The sequence below is a fragment of the Lithobates pipiens genome, unplaced genomic scaffold, assembly GCF_037356315.1.
Source record: "Lithobates pipiens isolate NorthernLeopardFrog02 unplaced genomic scaffold, aLitPip1_a1.2 Scaffold_13, whole genome shotgun sequence".
Lineage (NCBI taxonomy): Eukaryota > Metazoa > Chordata > Amphibia > Anura > Ranidae > Lithobates > Lithobates pipiens.
In genome coordinates this window covers 364,987,727-365,003,327 of record NW_027507718.1, presented here as the reverse complement: position 1 = coordinate 365,003,327, position 15,601 = coordinate 364,987,727, and the positions used below count along the sequence as shown (strand labels likewise).

Genomic DNA, 15,601 nt, shown 5'->3' with positions numbered 1-15,601 from the left:
GCAGAGTGGAAGCCGAGGGGATTCCAGTAATACTGGTGGTCCCAGATTGGACTCAGCGTCTCTGGTACGCAGACTTGGTGGTCTGTTGGTAGATGCTCCTGGCGACTGCCATTACGGGAGGACCTTCTGTCTTAAGGTCCGATTCTCCATCCTGCTTTACCATCGCTGGCTTTAACGGCATGGCTATTGAGAGCCAGGTGTTGAGGAACCGGGGTCTGTTGGACTCTGTGATCTCAACTATGTTGAGAGCACAAAAAATTTTCTTCTCGGAAGATATATCATCGTTCCTGGATGGCCTACATCTCCATGTGTGCGGAGAAAGGTTGGCATCCGCACTCCTTTTTCCATATCCAGGATCCTGCTGTTTTTTCAGCAAGGAGTAGACCAGAAAATGGCTTTAAGCACTATTAAGGGGCAAAAATTTCAGCTTTGGCTGTCTTTTTTCAGTGACCCCTGGCATCTCACTCATAGTGAGTACCTTTGTTCAGGGGGGTTCGTCCTGTAGTCCCTCCGGTGCGTCCACCGTTACTCCCATGGGATTTGAACCTGGTGTTATCGGCGCTTCAAACCCCGCTGCTTGAAAATATCAGGGAGTTTCCCCTGTTACTCTTTCCCAGAAAGTGGTCTTTCTAGTGGCCATCACCCCGGCCAGGAGGTTTTCCGAACTGGCGGCCTTGTCTTGCAAGTCGCCTTATCTGGTTATCCATAGGATAAGGTGGTGTTGCGTTCGCAACCATCCTTTCTACCAAAGGTGGTCTCGGCTTTTCACATTAATGAGGACATTTTGTTACCATCTCTCTGTCCTAGGCCGAAACACCCTAAGGAGGTGGCCTTCACACTCTGGACGTGGTTCGGGCTCTGAAGTCTATTTGTCTACCACTGCTCCCTTTCGGATGTCAGACTCAATGTTTGCCTCGGTCGCTGGTCCCAAGAAAGGCATGGCGGTCTCATCAGCCACCATTTCCAGGTGGATCAGACAGGTTGTAGTTCAAGCCTACACCTTAAAGGGGCAGGTGCTTCTTTCCGGTTACGGCCCATTCCACAAGGGCAATCAGAACATCTTGGGTCTTCCGACACCAAGCGTCTGTCGCTCAGGTGTGTAAGACGGCGACATGGTCGTCTGTCCACACGTTTACCAAGTTCTACAAGGTAGACATCGGTGCATCGGCTGATGCCTGTTTGGCTGCAAAGTTTTTGCAGGCGGCTGTATAGTTGCAATTGCATATGCAATATTTTTTTGTTTTTCATGGTTTTTCGATAAAAACACAGTACCTTTAAGAATGCACTGTTGTATGCGCTGTTGCATTACTTCCGCAGTTTTTTTGTGCGGTTGTGGGTAGTCACTCCTGTTGAGGGTACCCTGGTTTTGTGGTGGAGGTTTCCATGCACTTTTGTTTTGTGGGTACAGTTTTACTAGTTCCCACTTGCCATGGTGGATGAGGTTTTTATGCTGTTTTTCCCACCCCTCGTTTGGCACGGCTTGGGGACGTCCCAATGGTCTAAGAGAGGAGCTGTGTCGGTCGGTGAATATAAGAGAAAATAGGATTTTTTTGTACTCACCGTAAAATCCCTTTCTCTGTAATTCACCGACCAACACAGCACCCGCCCCTCCTTTTATCTTTACGTTATACTGCTTGTTGACATACTGATTACTGCAAGGCAGGGTGGAGGTTTGATACCTAGGGGACCGCCCCCTGGGCGAAACTGAAAGTTCTGAGTGTTGTGTTACAACTTTGCCTAGTGTCTCCTAAAGGGAAAGGTATACAACCCAATGGTCTAAGAGAGGAGCTGTGTCGGTCGGTGAATTACAGAGAAAATAATTTTACGATGAGTACATAAAATCCTATTTTTTCCTTTGCCCTTTAGAGATTGTTAACAAAAAACCTACACATTCTGCTAAAACTTTTATAACTCGGTACTGCTGAGACCTTGAAGAAGAGGACATATCCTGAAAGCTTGTCCTGAAAATTTGTATGATAGTACAAATAAAAAAGTATTACGGACAATTTTTTTTGTCGCAAGTGCAGTAATACGACTACAATAAGCTTAACCATTATATTAACAAATTCAGATTTAATCTGGCTTATGCCAGGCTGATTGTGTAACACCTTTAGCAACTTGCCTACCGGGGCAATTTTTTTATTTTTTGCTTGATTTTTTTATAAACCCCCCTAAAAGTATAACTTTTCTACTTTTCTAAAAGCAGAGGCCCTGAAGAATAAAGTCGGGGTATTTTTATGTCATACTCTATTATTTATCAAATGCATATTTTCAGGAAAATATTAACAAAATGATTTTTAGTGCAAGCAAACATAATATTATACCCACTTTGGGGCAAATATAAAAGATGGGGTTGCACAAAGCAAATGGATACAAAACAAGTATAATAATTGTGTACGCCCATGGATTTGAAAAAATTATGGTACACAAAATCCTCAATAGGCACGTTTTTTAAAGCCTTTACAGGTCATCGGAGTTAACCGTCAATTATGGTAAGCCCCCAGAATTATTGCTCTCACACCAGTGTTCACGTTGGTACCTCAAATGTTTACATACGCGTACTTACCCTATACTACACTTTTTATATGGTGCTTTCATTTCTTTTTTATTATTATTTTATGTAATTTTTATTTTATATTTTACACTTTTTTTTTCTTTTATTTAACTTTATTGCTATCACAAGGGGGCCACACAAACTCTATATGATAGCATGGGCAAGGGGTAAGTACTTGGGTGGGGGGCCCTATTTGAGAGTCCAAGTGAGAGTAAAAGTAATCAGGCACATCTAAAGCCACCCAATCACCTTTATTGAAAAGCCCTTTGCTGGCTCTTGAATCCAGTGCCAGAACATGCGAACAGGCAAAAAAATCAGAAGAACACAGTTAAAGTCTATGGGACACGAACATGAAAAATCAAAAGTGCAAATTTTAAAGTCTTATATACAAGTTATTGTCATAAAAAGTGTTTGGGTACATGGGTCCTGTCCCAGGGAACATGTATCAATGAATAATAATAATAATAATGCTTAAAGTGAAACAATAAACATGAAATATTCCTTTAAATATCGTGCCTGGAGGTGTCTATAGTATGCCTGTAAAATGTCGCAGTTTTCCAGTGTTTAGAACGTACTGTGAGATTTCTAAAGGAAAAAAGTAATTCAAAACTGATCGCAACTGTAATGAATTGTTGGGCCTCAGCAATATAGATAAAACCCATTGAAAAAAACAGCATGGGTTTTTTTATTTTATTGCGTGGTGGTATAGAAAAATAAGGGGAACCCTGCACCAATTTTTTTTTTAAAAACCTTCAGGTCTGGTATGGATTTTAAGGGGAACCCTGCCCAAAAAAATTTTAAAAAAATGTTTTAGGGGTCCCCCCAAAATCCATACCAGACCCTTATCCAAGCATGCAACCTGCAGGAAAAGAGGGGGGATGAGAGATCGCCCCCCCCTCCTGAACCATACCAGGCCACATGCCCTCAACATGGGCAGGGTGCTTTGGAGTAGCACCCCAAAGCACCTTGTTCCCATGTTGATGGGGACAAGGGCCTCATCCCCACAAGCCTTGCCCAGTGGTTGTTGGGGTCTGCGGGCAGGAAGCTTATCAGAATCTGGAACAAGGGGACCCCCAGATCTTAGCCTCCCCCTATGTGAATTGTACCCCTACCATTTCACAAAAAAAGTGTCAAAAATTGTAAAAAAGACAGCTGTAACTGAGAACTGAGAACTGTAACTGAGAAGAAGCGTCACTCGGCGGGAGCTACGTGAGATGGATTTACATTGTGGGACATTTTTATTTTTTAATAAAGGACTTGTCCCCAAGTGTCTCCAGTGTGGTCTGGCCACCATCACTACTTACCGATTCCTTGAGCATCATTTTATGATTATAATTTCCTTCTTTCCATTAGACCTTGCACCTGTAAGAATTGACCTGCTACTGATAGTTCTCTACAAATTTAAGCCATGTCACCAAAGATGATTATCAACAAATAAAGTATTGGACTTACAGTTATAAAATCATATTAGCCTTGCCACTAGTGCTATTTATAACAAAATATTAGCCTTGTCACTAGTTAGGTTTATTTTAAATGAATTCTTGTGCATATTGCTAGAATAGATAGATACCTGGTAATGTATCTTTTTCTTTTAACAGATTGCACGGGAGTATGATTTAATTATTGTGGAGGATGACCCCTATTATTTTCTCCAGTTTAACAAGGTAAAACCTTCTTTTTCCTAGTTTTATACTGGCTGGCATCATTTGTACTTTTTTTTGTCTTTGTACAACCAATCATGTGAGCTTATCAGTCAGTACCTTAGTCTGCATCTGCCAGAAAACAAAAATTCTTCACTTATACACTTTCCTGCCTAGACCAATTTTCAGCTTTTAGTGCTGTCGCACTTTGAATGGCAATAGCGCGGTCATGCTACACTGTACTCAAACAAATTTGAATAATTTTGTTCCCACAAATAGAACTTTCTTTTGGTGGTATTTGATCACTTCTGGGATTTTTTTTATGCTAAACAAAAAGACCGAAATTTTGAAAAAAAAAAAGGTTTTTATTTGTTTCTGTTACAAAACTTTGTAAATAAGTAAGTTTTCTCCTTCACTGATGGGCACTGATGAGGCTGCAGTGACAGGCACTGATAAGGCGGCACTGACCAATGAGGTGACACTGATGATGGGCACTGGTGGGTACATATAGGTGGCACTGATGGGTACTGAAATGCAGCATGGATGGGCACTGACAGGTGGCACGGGTGGGCACTGATAGGTGGCACTGATGTACATAATGGATGGTACTGATGGATGCCAAGCAATAATGCCAATCAGTAATGCCCATTGTGGGCACTGATTGGCATCTATTGTGGGCACTAATTGGAATCCATTGTGGGCACTGATTGGCATTCCTGGTGGTCTAGGGTGGCATACCTGGTGGTGACTAGTGGTGGCATCCCTGGTGGTCCTGGTGGCATCCCTGGTGGTCCAGTGTGGGCATCCTCGGGGGGAGGCTGCGCTGATAATATAATCAATCAACACAGACCCCCCCCCCTGTCAGAGGAGCAGCTGATCGGCTCTCCTCTACTCGTGTCTGACAGACGTGAGTGAGGAAAAGCCAGTCAACATCTCTTCCTGTTTACATCGTGATCAGCCATGATTGGACATGGCTGATCACGTGGTAAATAGTCTCTGTCAGAGACTCTTTACCTAGATCGGAATTGCGGTGTGTCAGACTGACACAATGCAACAATGATCGGCGCGATGCACACCCCAGGGGGCGCACAATGGCTTGATATCCTGGCGACATCATATGATGTCCGGTCAGGATATTGCAACCAATTTGCCAACGTCATATTGCTATATGGAGGGTGGCAAGTGGTTAAAGCTCAGTCATAAATATAGGGAAGAGTTGAAATATATGCAAGAGTTAAATGTCCCTGCAGGCTTTCTCCCCACCACATTGCTGAAGCTGCTTCTCTTCATTGCTTGTCCAGTCGTAGCCTCTCCAACGTCATCATGTGCAATGCAGGAGCACAGGTCCAGCATTGTATGTGAAGACATTGAGTGCTCTGCCCACATGCCAGAGTGCGAAAAAGCATCAGTTGTCTGGGAACAAAAAAAAAAGTAAGCATTTTTGCTTATTCCCCTAGCACTAGACAAAACATTCATTTAATCCAATACAAAGGGTAACTTTCGGTTTTCCTACTCTAAGAAAAAGGAACATTATTTCAAGAACATTGTGGTGCACATTTTAGAAGACAACAGAGTCACAAGCGATGTAAAGAGGCCATCAATCTGAAACTAAAACAGCCATCCCTAAAGTCACCCCACATATACAGTAGTGCTGTTTTAACAAGGCTGACTTGCTAAAGGAGGAAAATGTTCACACAAAAAAGAGGTAAAGCTAGATTATTCAGTCATGCAGTGCAGATGAAATAAACAAGAATTTGCTTTTCGCATGATTAAATAATTCAAGTGAATCTTGTTTTTTGTGTGAACATCCTCAACCCCTTTAGTAATCGGCCTCATTATCTCCACCCCGGCAATTCAACAACAAAGCTGATTTTTTAATTGTTGCTTTTGTTGTGTATGCATAAAAGGCATCTAAGCTAATATTATGTTAATTTACTTGTGATTTCAATCCTTACGGAATATGTCCTGGAAATGTTTTACCATTTTTGATGAAATAATTATGCTGAATCATCTGATACCATCACAATAAATATTATGAGGCTTTTGGTTTTATAACCGTGTCAATTTGACACATGTAAAAAGTATTTGTTTTTTTTTCTTTATAGCCTTGGGCTCCATCTTTTCTCTCAATGGATGTTGATGGGCGCGTTATCAGAGCAGACTCTATGTCAAAAGTCCTTTCTTCTGGGTAAGATCAGTGACGCATTGGTGCAGTAAGGCCCATGCCTTGCGGTGTTAATTATGGTAATTTGTGCAATACTGAGTTCACAAATGTTGCCGTCAGTTTTTTTCGTGTGCTCTGTCTTTCACAGAAGAGGATTATGGGATGACTTTTGTTCTGACATTTAGGTATTTTATTAGTAAAAAACCCTTGACTGACAAAGTAGTTTTATATAGTTTTAACAAAGAAATATTTCTGTGTAGAATTTCAGTGACACAGGTTGGAACATTAGATCAGCTGTAGTACATGTACTCATGGGAACAGTTTCATCTGATGACAACTAACCAAATTTAGGTGTGTAGTGTCATCATCATTCTCATTATTTCCTTTACATATTAGCAGTGTCTGCCATTGTGTTGCTTATGACATCTAATAAGTCATATTTGCCATTTCAATTTTGCAGCTAAAGCAGAACTGGTCCTAAAGTAGATTTTTTTTTTCATACTGGATGGAGATTAACAGGGTTAATCAGTTATCCACTGGTTCTTTAAAACTGCCCCAGAACCTGGCAAATCAATACTTACCCAACTAACTGTAATTGTCAATGCTCAGCTATGCAGTTTCTGCTGTCGCCTGCTGAAGTGGATTCTCCAAGTAATTCCTAAAAGAATTCACAGGAGAGCAGGAAACAGTAGTTGTTCGACTATGTCCTACTATGGTCTACTATGTCCTAGATCAGGGATATGCAATAAGCGGACCTCCAGCTGTTGTAAAACTACAACTCCCATCATGCCTCTGCCTCTGGGTGTCATGCTTGTGGCTGTCAGAGTCTTGCTATGCCTCATGGGACTTGTAGTTCTGCAACAGCTGGAGGTCCGCTAATTGCATATCCCTGTCCTAGATGAATGGAGATTTGTTGAAAAGGCTTGCTTTCTGAGTTTCAAGGCCGTTCCAGAGTTGGAGCTGTAAAAATTTGAAGATCAAAACATGTTCCACTCAGTCAAAGTAGAAAATCTATTTGTGGTGACAGTCTTTAAAGGATATCTAAACCCCAACGGAAATTAATATATTGCAGCTTATCAGTCAAATGTGGTGGCTACATACATTTTTTTTTTTTTCCAGGCTTAGTACATTTTTTGCAACATGTCGTTCCTGCAAGAAATTTTGTGTCCTTGTAATTATCTGTGCGCTGAATTGACATCTCAAGAAATGTTAATAGCCTGTTTTCTCTAAACTACAGAACTCCTCCTCACTATATTGTGTACATAAGGTAATGGTGGTAAATATAGTCTAAAGTAGGGGAGCAGCCTAGGGTAACACTATTCCTTCATAGATACACTACCGTAAGTAATTGTCAAGATCACCAGGTGAAAATTAACGAAAAAAAACAGACATGAAAATGAATGCAGCCATCACATCTAAGGACTGTAAGCCCTCATGCACAAAGGGCGTTAAAAAAATTCCCTCCAGTACTACTGGCAGGAAAATGAAAAACATGCTGTTATGCCGCGTACACACGATTAAACAATCGGGTGGAAAAGTCCGGCAAACTCAAGTCAGCCGGACAATCCCCCCGTGTGTAGCCTCCGGCATACTTTTTTGACCCGAAAGTACGGCGGACTTAGAAAGTAGTTTTGCACTCCAATCTTCCCGCTGGACTCGCATTTCAGCGGACAATCCGGCCGTGTGTATGCCAGTCCGCCGTACTTTTGAAATGAACAGACTTTTCCCTCCCGGGGAAAAGTCCGCTCATTTCGAGCGGGTCTCCAGGTAGGCGGGGCCCGCAAAGGAGACACCTGGTATGGACTTAAAGGGGAACCCCAACGCCGAAAAAAATCGGCGTGGGGGTCCCCCAGGTCCACATCAGACCCTTGTCCGAGCACGCTACCCGGCCGGCCAGGAAAGGGGGAGACGAGCGAGCGCCCCCCCCCCCTCCGAGCCGTACCAGGCCGCGTGCCCTCAACATGGGGGGTGCCTTGGGGAAGGGGGGGCGCGTGGCCCTCCCATCCCAACGCACTTTGTCCCCATGTTGATGAGGACAAGGGCCTCTTCCCGACAACCCTGGCCGTTGGTTGTCGGGGTCTGCGGGCGGGGGGCTTATCGGAATCCGGGAGCCCCCTTTAATAAGGGGGCCCCGGATACCGGCCGCCCACCCTATGTGAATGAGTATGGAGTACAATGTACCCCTACCCACAGATAAAATAGTTTATTGCACAGCTCCGGGGGTCTTCCGTCTTCGGGGGTCTTCTCGCCGGACTCCTCCGCTATCTTCTTGTAGCTCTTTTACTAGCGGAGGAGCCCGGCTTTCTTCCTCGCCACCGGCCTCTTCTTCCGACTTCGGGGGTCTTGTCCCCCTCTTCGGTTCTTCTGCCGGACCACCGCGCCTTCTTATAGCTCTTTTACAGGCGGTGGCCCGGTCTTCTGTCGCCGCCGCCGCCTTCCGTTCTTTTTCTTCTTCTCCTTCTTCTCCTGGAGATGTTGACTCGACGCTCTCTCCGGCCGCAATGCCAGGGACGCGCTGCGCGGCGACTTATATAGGAACAAGGGGCGGGGTCATCGGTTGATGTCACATGGCGACAGTCCCAGCATCCTCCGGGACTGTGACATCGTAAGGGGGTGGAGTCACCATGTGACATCAACCCATGTGACATCAACCGACACACCGCCCCTTGTCCCTATATGTCACCACGCACCGCGTCCCTGGGATTGCGGCCGGAGAGAGCGTCGAGTCAACATCTCCGGGAGAAGAAGGAGAAGAAGAAGAACGGAAGGCGGCGGCGACAGAAGACCGGGCCACCGCCTGTAAAAGAGCTATAAGAAGGCGCTGTGGCCCGGCAGAAGAACCGAAGAGGGGGACAAGACCCCCGAAGTCGGAAGAAGAGGCCGGCGGCGAGGAAGAAAGCCAGGCTCCTCCGGCTAGTAAAAGAGCTACAAGAAGATAGCGGAGGAGTCCGGCGAGAAGACCCCCGAAGACGGAAGACCCCCGGAGCTGTGCAATAAACTATTTTATCTTGTGTGTTGTGTTTTTTTTTGTACTTTGTTTTACAGGTGAAAGGGTAGGGGTACATTGTACCCCATACTCATTCACATAGGGTGGGGGGCCGTTATCCGGGGGCCACCTTATTAAAGGGGGCTCCCGGATTCCGATAAGCCCCCCGCCCGCAGACCCCGACAACCAACGGCCAGGGTTGTCGGGAAGAGGCCCTTGTCCTCATCAACATGGGGACAAGGTGCTTTGGGGTGGGGGGGCCGCGCAAGGCACCCCCCATGTTGAGGGCATGCGGCCTGGTGCGGCTTGGAGGGGGGGGGCACTCGCTTGTCCTCCCCTTTCCTGGCCGGCCGGGTAGCGTGCTCGGACAAGGGTCTGATGTGGACCTGGGGGGACCCCCACGCCTGTTTTTTTTGGCGTTGGGGTTCCCCTTTAAGTCCATACCAGGTGGCGGGCCAGCCACGTCTCCTTCACGGGCCCCGCCTACCAGGAGACGCGCTTGAAATGAGCGGACTTTCCTCCGCGTGTGTGGGCGAGTCCGTTCATTTCAAAAGTAGGGCGGATAGTACGGCGGACTTAGTACGCCGTATTAGTCCGCTGAAAAAGTGCCGTGTGTGGGCAAGTAGCCCGTTCGGAAAGTCCGACGGACAGTCTGGCGGGAAGTCCGCCAGACTAAGTCCGTCGGATAGTCGGCTACGTGTGTACGTGGCATTAGCCGTATTTTGCAAAAGCTTTTAGATACGTTTAGCCTTTTTCTGCATTTTTAAGTGTTTTTTTTTTTCTAAAACACTCCCTTCTTCTATTTTTCACTCCCACTTAAAATGACTTCATGAAAATTAAAATATTCATATTTCAGCACCATTGTAAGAGCAGAGAGAGTACTGTATTTTTCAGGAGTTATCTGTATTTCCTCACTGCATCCATTATGGATCCCCTCATACAGAAAATCGATGAGAACATACTGCTAATAATGTTATGTAGGGTGAGAAGAAACACAGCTAGAGAAGCAGAAGCAGTTGTCATTGCTTCTGGAACCATCCCTTGATATTGCAGCATCTCTCTCTTCAGGATACTTTGCAAACATGTACGTCGAGCTGCGTAATTATCCTGATAAATTCTTTAAGTTTACACGCATGTTCGTTGGTTCCTTCAATGACTTTCTGGAGAGGCTAAGGCCATGACTTACTAGAATGTGCACCCGGATGAGGATAAGCCTGTCACCTGAGGAATGTCTCCCTGTGACACTTAGGTATGTTATTTTGATATGTTAAAAATTTTTTGTAAAAATGTGTGTATATAAAAATTGTGTGTATATATTACACACACACACATACACACATAGTATTGGTTTTATTGACATTTTTTCGCTTTTTTTTTCTACCATGGTAATTTTTTTCCATATTTTGTTTTTCAACATTTATTCTTCATATTGTTAAGCTACATTTTTTTGCTATTTTTTTTTATTCTTAAAGTGGTTGTAAACCCTTACAAACCACTTTGACCTACAGGTAAGCCTAGATTAAGGCTTACCTGTAGGTCCAAGAAATATCTCCTAAACCTATACAGTTTAGGAGATATTTACCTGAAGACAGCCACCGCTGTCTATGGCGCATGGGTAAGCCGCAGATCGCGGCGATATGCCGCGAGTGTCGGCTCCCGTGCGCGGCAGTGACGTCATCGCTGCTCCGGCTGATCACAGCGCCGGAGCAGCGAGACCCATCAAGAAGATGGATGCTCGGAACTCCAGGGGACAGCGGTGACTTCGCTGGCTCCTGTGTCAGGTAAGTGACACATAATGGACTACTATGCGATGCATAGTAGTCCATTATGCTTTACCTTTGCAGGGAATCAAAGAGGAAGTAAACCCATCAGGGTTTACTTCCTCTTTAAGTGTCCTTTTTTTATTTACATTTTTAACTTTGTTCATATGCATATTTTTTTCTCTCCTATGTATATGTTTTGGATGATACGTTTTATTATAGGTTTTTGGCCACGGGAAAAACCTTTGCATCCATCCTTACACCATTACTTCCTCATAGCACTTCTTGACACTGTTGAAGGGGTGTCATGAAGTGGTTATGCCTAAGCCAAAGGAAGAGATGTGGGAATCAATTATGAATGAGTTTTGGAAGAAGACACGGTTTCCCAATTGCAAGCATTAGGGAAAAACTGGGTCCTTTTCTTCTGTGGGAGGTAAAGGCATACAGCCCAGGTCTGAATGTATGCATTTAACCTACACAACTTTGGCTGCAGTGCAGCAGAACAATATTTTTTTTTTAGAAAAGGTATGGTGGTGCGCTGTACAGAAGGACTAAAATTAGATCACACTGGAGAAAATGAGGTAGCTGTTAGTAATAGCTCCACTAGTAGTAGACAGAAATATTTTAGATAATATAATAGCATAGGTGATTATTCAAAGATAGTGTAAATTATTCAATGCGCAATAAAGTGCTTATTTTTAAAAACATGACCAGCATAAAAAACATAAATAAAACAAAACAATATATATACTTTTTCGTATATGTAGTGTGTACTAAGATCCAGTGCAGGTGTAGCAATAAATATTGGTGATGGTAAACCCACGTGCTAAAATAAAATGATAAAGTGCTGGCATCTCAAAGTGCAATCACAGATATACACAACAGAGTAAAAATGCATCAAGCAAAAAATCATACATAAAAAATGTCCATAAATATCCCCATGATTTTTTGCTTGATGCATTTTTACTCTGTTGTGTATATCTGTGATTGCATGTTGAGACGCCAGCACTTTATCATTTTATTTTAGCACGTGGGTTTACAATCACTAATATTTATTGCTACACCTGCACTGGATCTTAGTACACACTACGTATACGAAAACGTATATATATTGTTTTGTTTTATTTATGTTTTTTATGCTGGTCATGTTTTTAAAAATAAGCACTTTATTGCACATTGAATAATTGACACTATCTTTGAATTTCAAATATTCACCTATGCTATTATATTATCTAAAATATTTCTGTCTACTACTAGTGGAGCTATTACTATCAGCTACCTCATGTTCTCCAGTGTGATCTGATTTTAGTCCTTCTGTACAGCGCACAACTATCTCCATACCTTTTCTATTTTTTGGGTTCAGACATTCCCCTCAGTGAATGTAGCAGTACGCGAGTTAGTTTTCTGTCTCTGAGTTCGCGCAGGAATACTTACTTTTTTCAATATTTTTTTTTTATTTCAGAAGAGACAACAGTATGCATTTTGCACAATTTTTTTTTTAAGCTTACCTTTGAAATTTTAATTTGCGTAAAAATGTAATAAAATTTCCAGATGAAAAATAGGCAAAAAACAGGAAGGGGATACAAAAGGCCAGAAAAAAAAGGAAATTAGACTTTGTGGTACATAGTGAGGGACAATTATATATCCCCTTGGGATCCCTGTGGGGATTGGGGCAGATGAAAGGAGGGTTCTATGTAGGAAAGGGTAGGTAGGGGCAGGCGTAGAGGAGGAAAATCCCATGGGGATTGGGGGAAATGAAAGGAGGGAGCAGATTTTTTTCCATAAGTATGTGGGGTAGGCATAGAGGAGGGGGAAGATCGTATGAATGGGTATATGACACTGCTGATGTCCCAGGGTACATAGAAGGATGTTGAAAAGTGCTTGGATAGCTTGGGGGTAGCACACCACTCAGTTTTGCAGCACAGTACTGCATGGCAACAGCATACATTCTATCCACGCACTGCTTTTCCAGGTGTCAACCAATGTCCTCCAGTACATGGTACATGTTGCGATAAAGATGGCACAGGGTTACTTGGATCTAAAAATGCATCCACACTATGCCCTTCCTGCAGCAATGGCAAAATTCTCTTCTCAGTTCTTCTCAGTTCGTGAGGTCACTCTTGCCTCCTACTGACGCTGCCTATGTCCAGGTCCACAGTCTCTGATGGATGCGTATGCGTCCTAAAGAATGACAAACAATTACAAAAATTCACGGAAATTACAAAGATAGCTAGTGGCACATCTGTACCTTCAGGTGTTGCTTGGGGTAAAAACTGTGCAGTGCTAGTCGAGGCATGGATGACTCCTCCGCCTACTCTTCCTCAGGTTCCTCACCCTCTGGCTCCCTCTCCTCTGGTCCAAAGTTGGATGTTGACCTGAAAAGAGAGAATGATATTAAAATACGTATTTACAGTAAAAAAAAATCTTCCAAAAAAAATTTTTTTTTAAATGTTTAATTATTTTTTATTTACAAAAAAAATTATTGAATATTAACTATGAAAAAATACACCCCCAATTCCAAAAAAGTTGAGATGCTGTTTTGACTTGTTGTCATTGTATTGGTGAGATATGTCCCAGAATTCAGAAAGAACATCAATAGCTAAAAAAAATTCTCTGTGCCACATCTCTTGCCATTGTGCTAGCAACCAGATCGCATGACATCCACACAGCTGTGTCCAGTAAAATGCATTAACACTAGTAAATGCATGATGTGCCTAGACACCACTATGCATAGGATGCCAAGGGTAACATGCAAGGGTGTTTAGAGGCAGAACAAATAAAACGCCAGATGCCCTTAAGAACAGCATTAAAAACATCCAGTGTGCATGAGGCCTAAGCTGCAATTTTACATTTCGTTTCTGGGTTTAGATGTGCTTTATGAAAGAAGTTATCTTTTAACCGTTTAACTGCCACCAACATAAAGGCATGCGGAAGAACCAAACTACTTGCAGTTGACCAGCTCAGTATGCATTAGGGAAATTTTCTTACAAATATATATTTGATAAACATTTGCGCAACTATTATGGGACCTATAAAATCAGTAGCACCAATCTTTTTATTATGAACAACAAAATATAGTTATAATCGCGCTACCAAAGAGAAAATAAAAAAATATAGCAGCCAGCATCCAACAAGGTACCAATTGTAAAAAATATACTAAACAAAAAAATGCAGAGCTAAAAAGGAAAACACCCCGTGAAACAGAGTGTTATTACCACATAATAAATGGATGGCATGAAGGAAACATGCCAAATGGTAAACAAATGTGAACAATAGGAATAAACAAATATGAAAAAAATGTATATCTTATATACCGTGACAAAAAGAATTATTTAGCAATCAATAAATATAAAATAGGATGTAGTGAAAAGGATAGCAATAGTCTTTGAGATACTAGATAGTCTCTTCACTATGGAAAGTGACAAGGGCTCATAGAAAGTGAGAAGAGTTCATCACAATGGTTGCCCAAAGTATCTGGACCATAAGAAAAACACCAGCTTGATGCCACTGCGAGTTTCTTCGTATAAGCAGGACAACACACTGAATGCAAGCAGAAAAGGTAATAGGTACGCTTACCAGAAGGTGTGGACCCACACACCTAGGTGGTGAGTCGTTCAGACATCAAATTGCAATGGCCAGCAATCCTCCAGTCAAATGGGTGATGTAAACCTCAGCTGTTTTTCGGATCTGAGAAAGTGGAAAAAGTATTCACACCCCAATGGGTGCATGAAAAATGTAAACCAAAAAAAGATAAAGGGGGAAAAAAAACAAAAAAGCCTCCTCATAGAGCAGATTAATCCGATATAAAAATATTTAAAAAAAAAAAAATTAAAAATCAGAATACATGCCAGTACACACCATCATTGAAGAAGGGTACAAAAGCACAAAGTATCAATAAAAAAGCGTGGACAATCTCGCCATGTAGGCTATGTACCCGACATGTTGCGCAATAAACTTGCTTCAACTGGGGCATTTCTTTTTACTACATCCTATTTTATATTTATTGATTGCTAAATAATTCTTTTTGTCACGCTATATAAGATATACATTTTTTTCATATTTGTTTATTCCTATTGTTCACATTTGTTTACCATTTGGCATGTTTCCTTCATGCCATCCATTTATTATGTGGTAATAACACTCTGTTTCACGGGGTGTTTTCCTTTTTAGCGCTGCATTTTTTTGTTTAGTAGAATCTTTTTATTATATCAGCTCTTTGCTTTCAGAAAATATATGGTTTGGGAGGGTCTTTTACAAACTGAAAGCTGTAAGTGAAAAATTATAAAATGTATAAAAAATGGGTTGGTTCCCCGAGGAGTAAAATAAAGAACAGGGCCTGGCAGGGAAAGGGTTAAAGGAATCTGGCTGTTTATTTTTTTTCATTTTTTACAAGGGTGTTTAATATGAATGTACAATATGCATTTCATTTTCATGGATACATTATAGTTTTTCCAAATTTGTCAGTAACCTTTAAGGGTCCTTGAATTAAGCATCATT

At 42.4% G+C, this 15,601-nt stretch overlaps 1 protein-coding gene across 2 annotated transcripts in view; it reads left to right on the top strand.

The window, feature by feature from the left end:
* AADAT (aminoadipate aminotransferase) overlaps window positions 1-15,601 on the top strand; it is a 170,503-nt gene that overhangs the window by 95,339 nt on the left and 59,563 nt on the right. For both annotated transcript variants that reach the window (XM_077477205.1, XM_077477206.1), the window contains exons 7-8: window positions 4,153-4,218; window positions 6,300-6,382. In XM_077477205.1, the coding sequence (XP_077333331.1) occupies window positions 4,153-4,218; window positions 6,300-6,382 (149 nt within the window). The remainder of the gene's footprint in view (window positions 1-4,152; window positions 4,219-6,299; window positions 6,383-15,601) is intronic.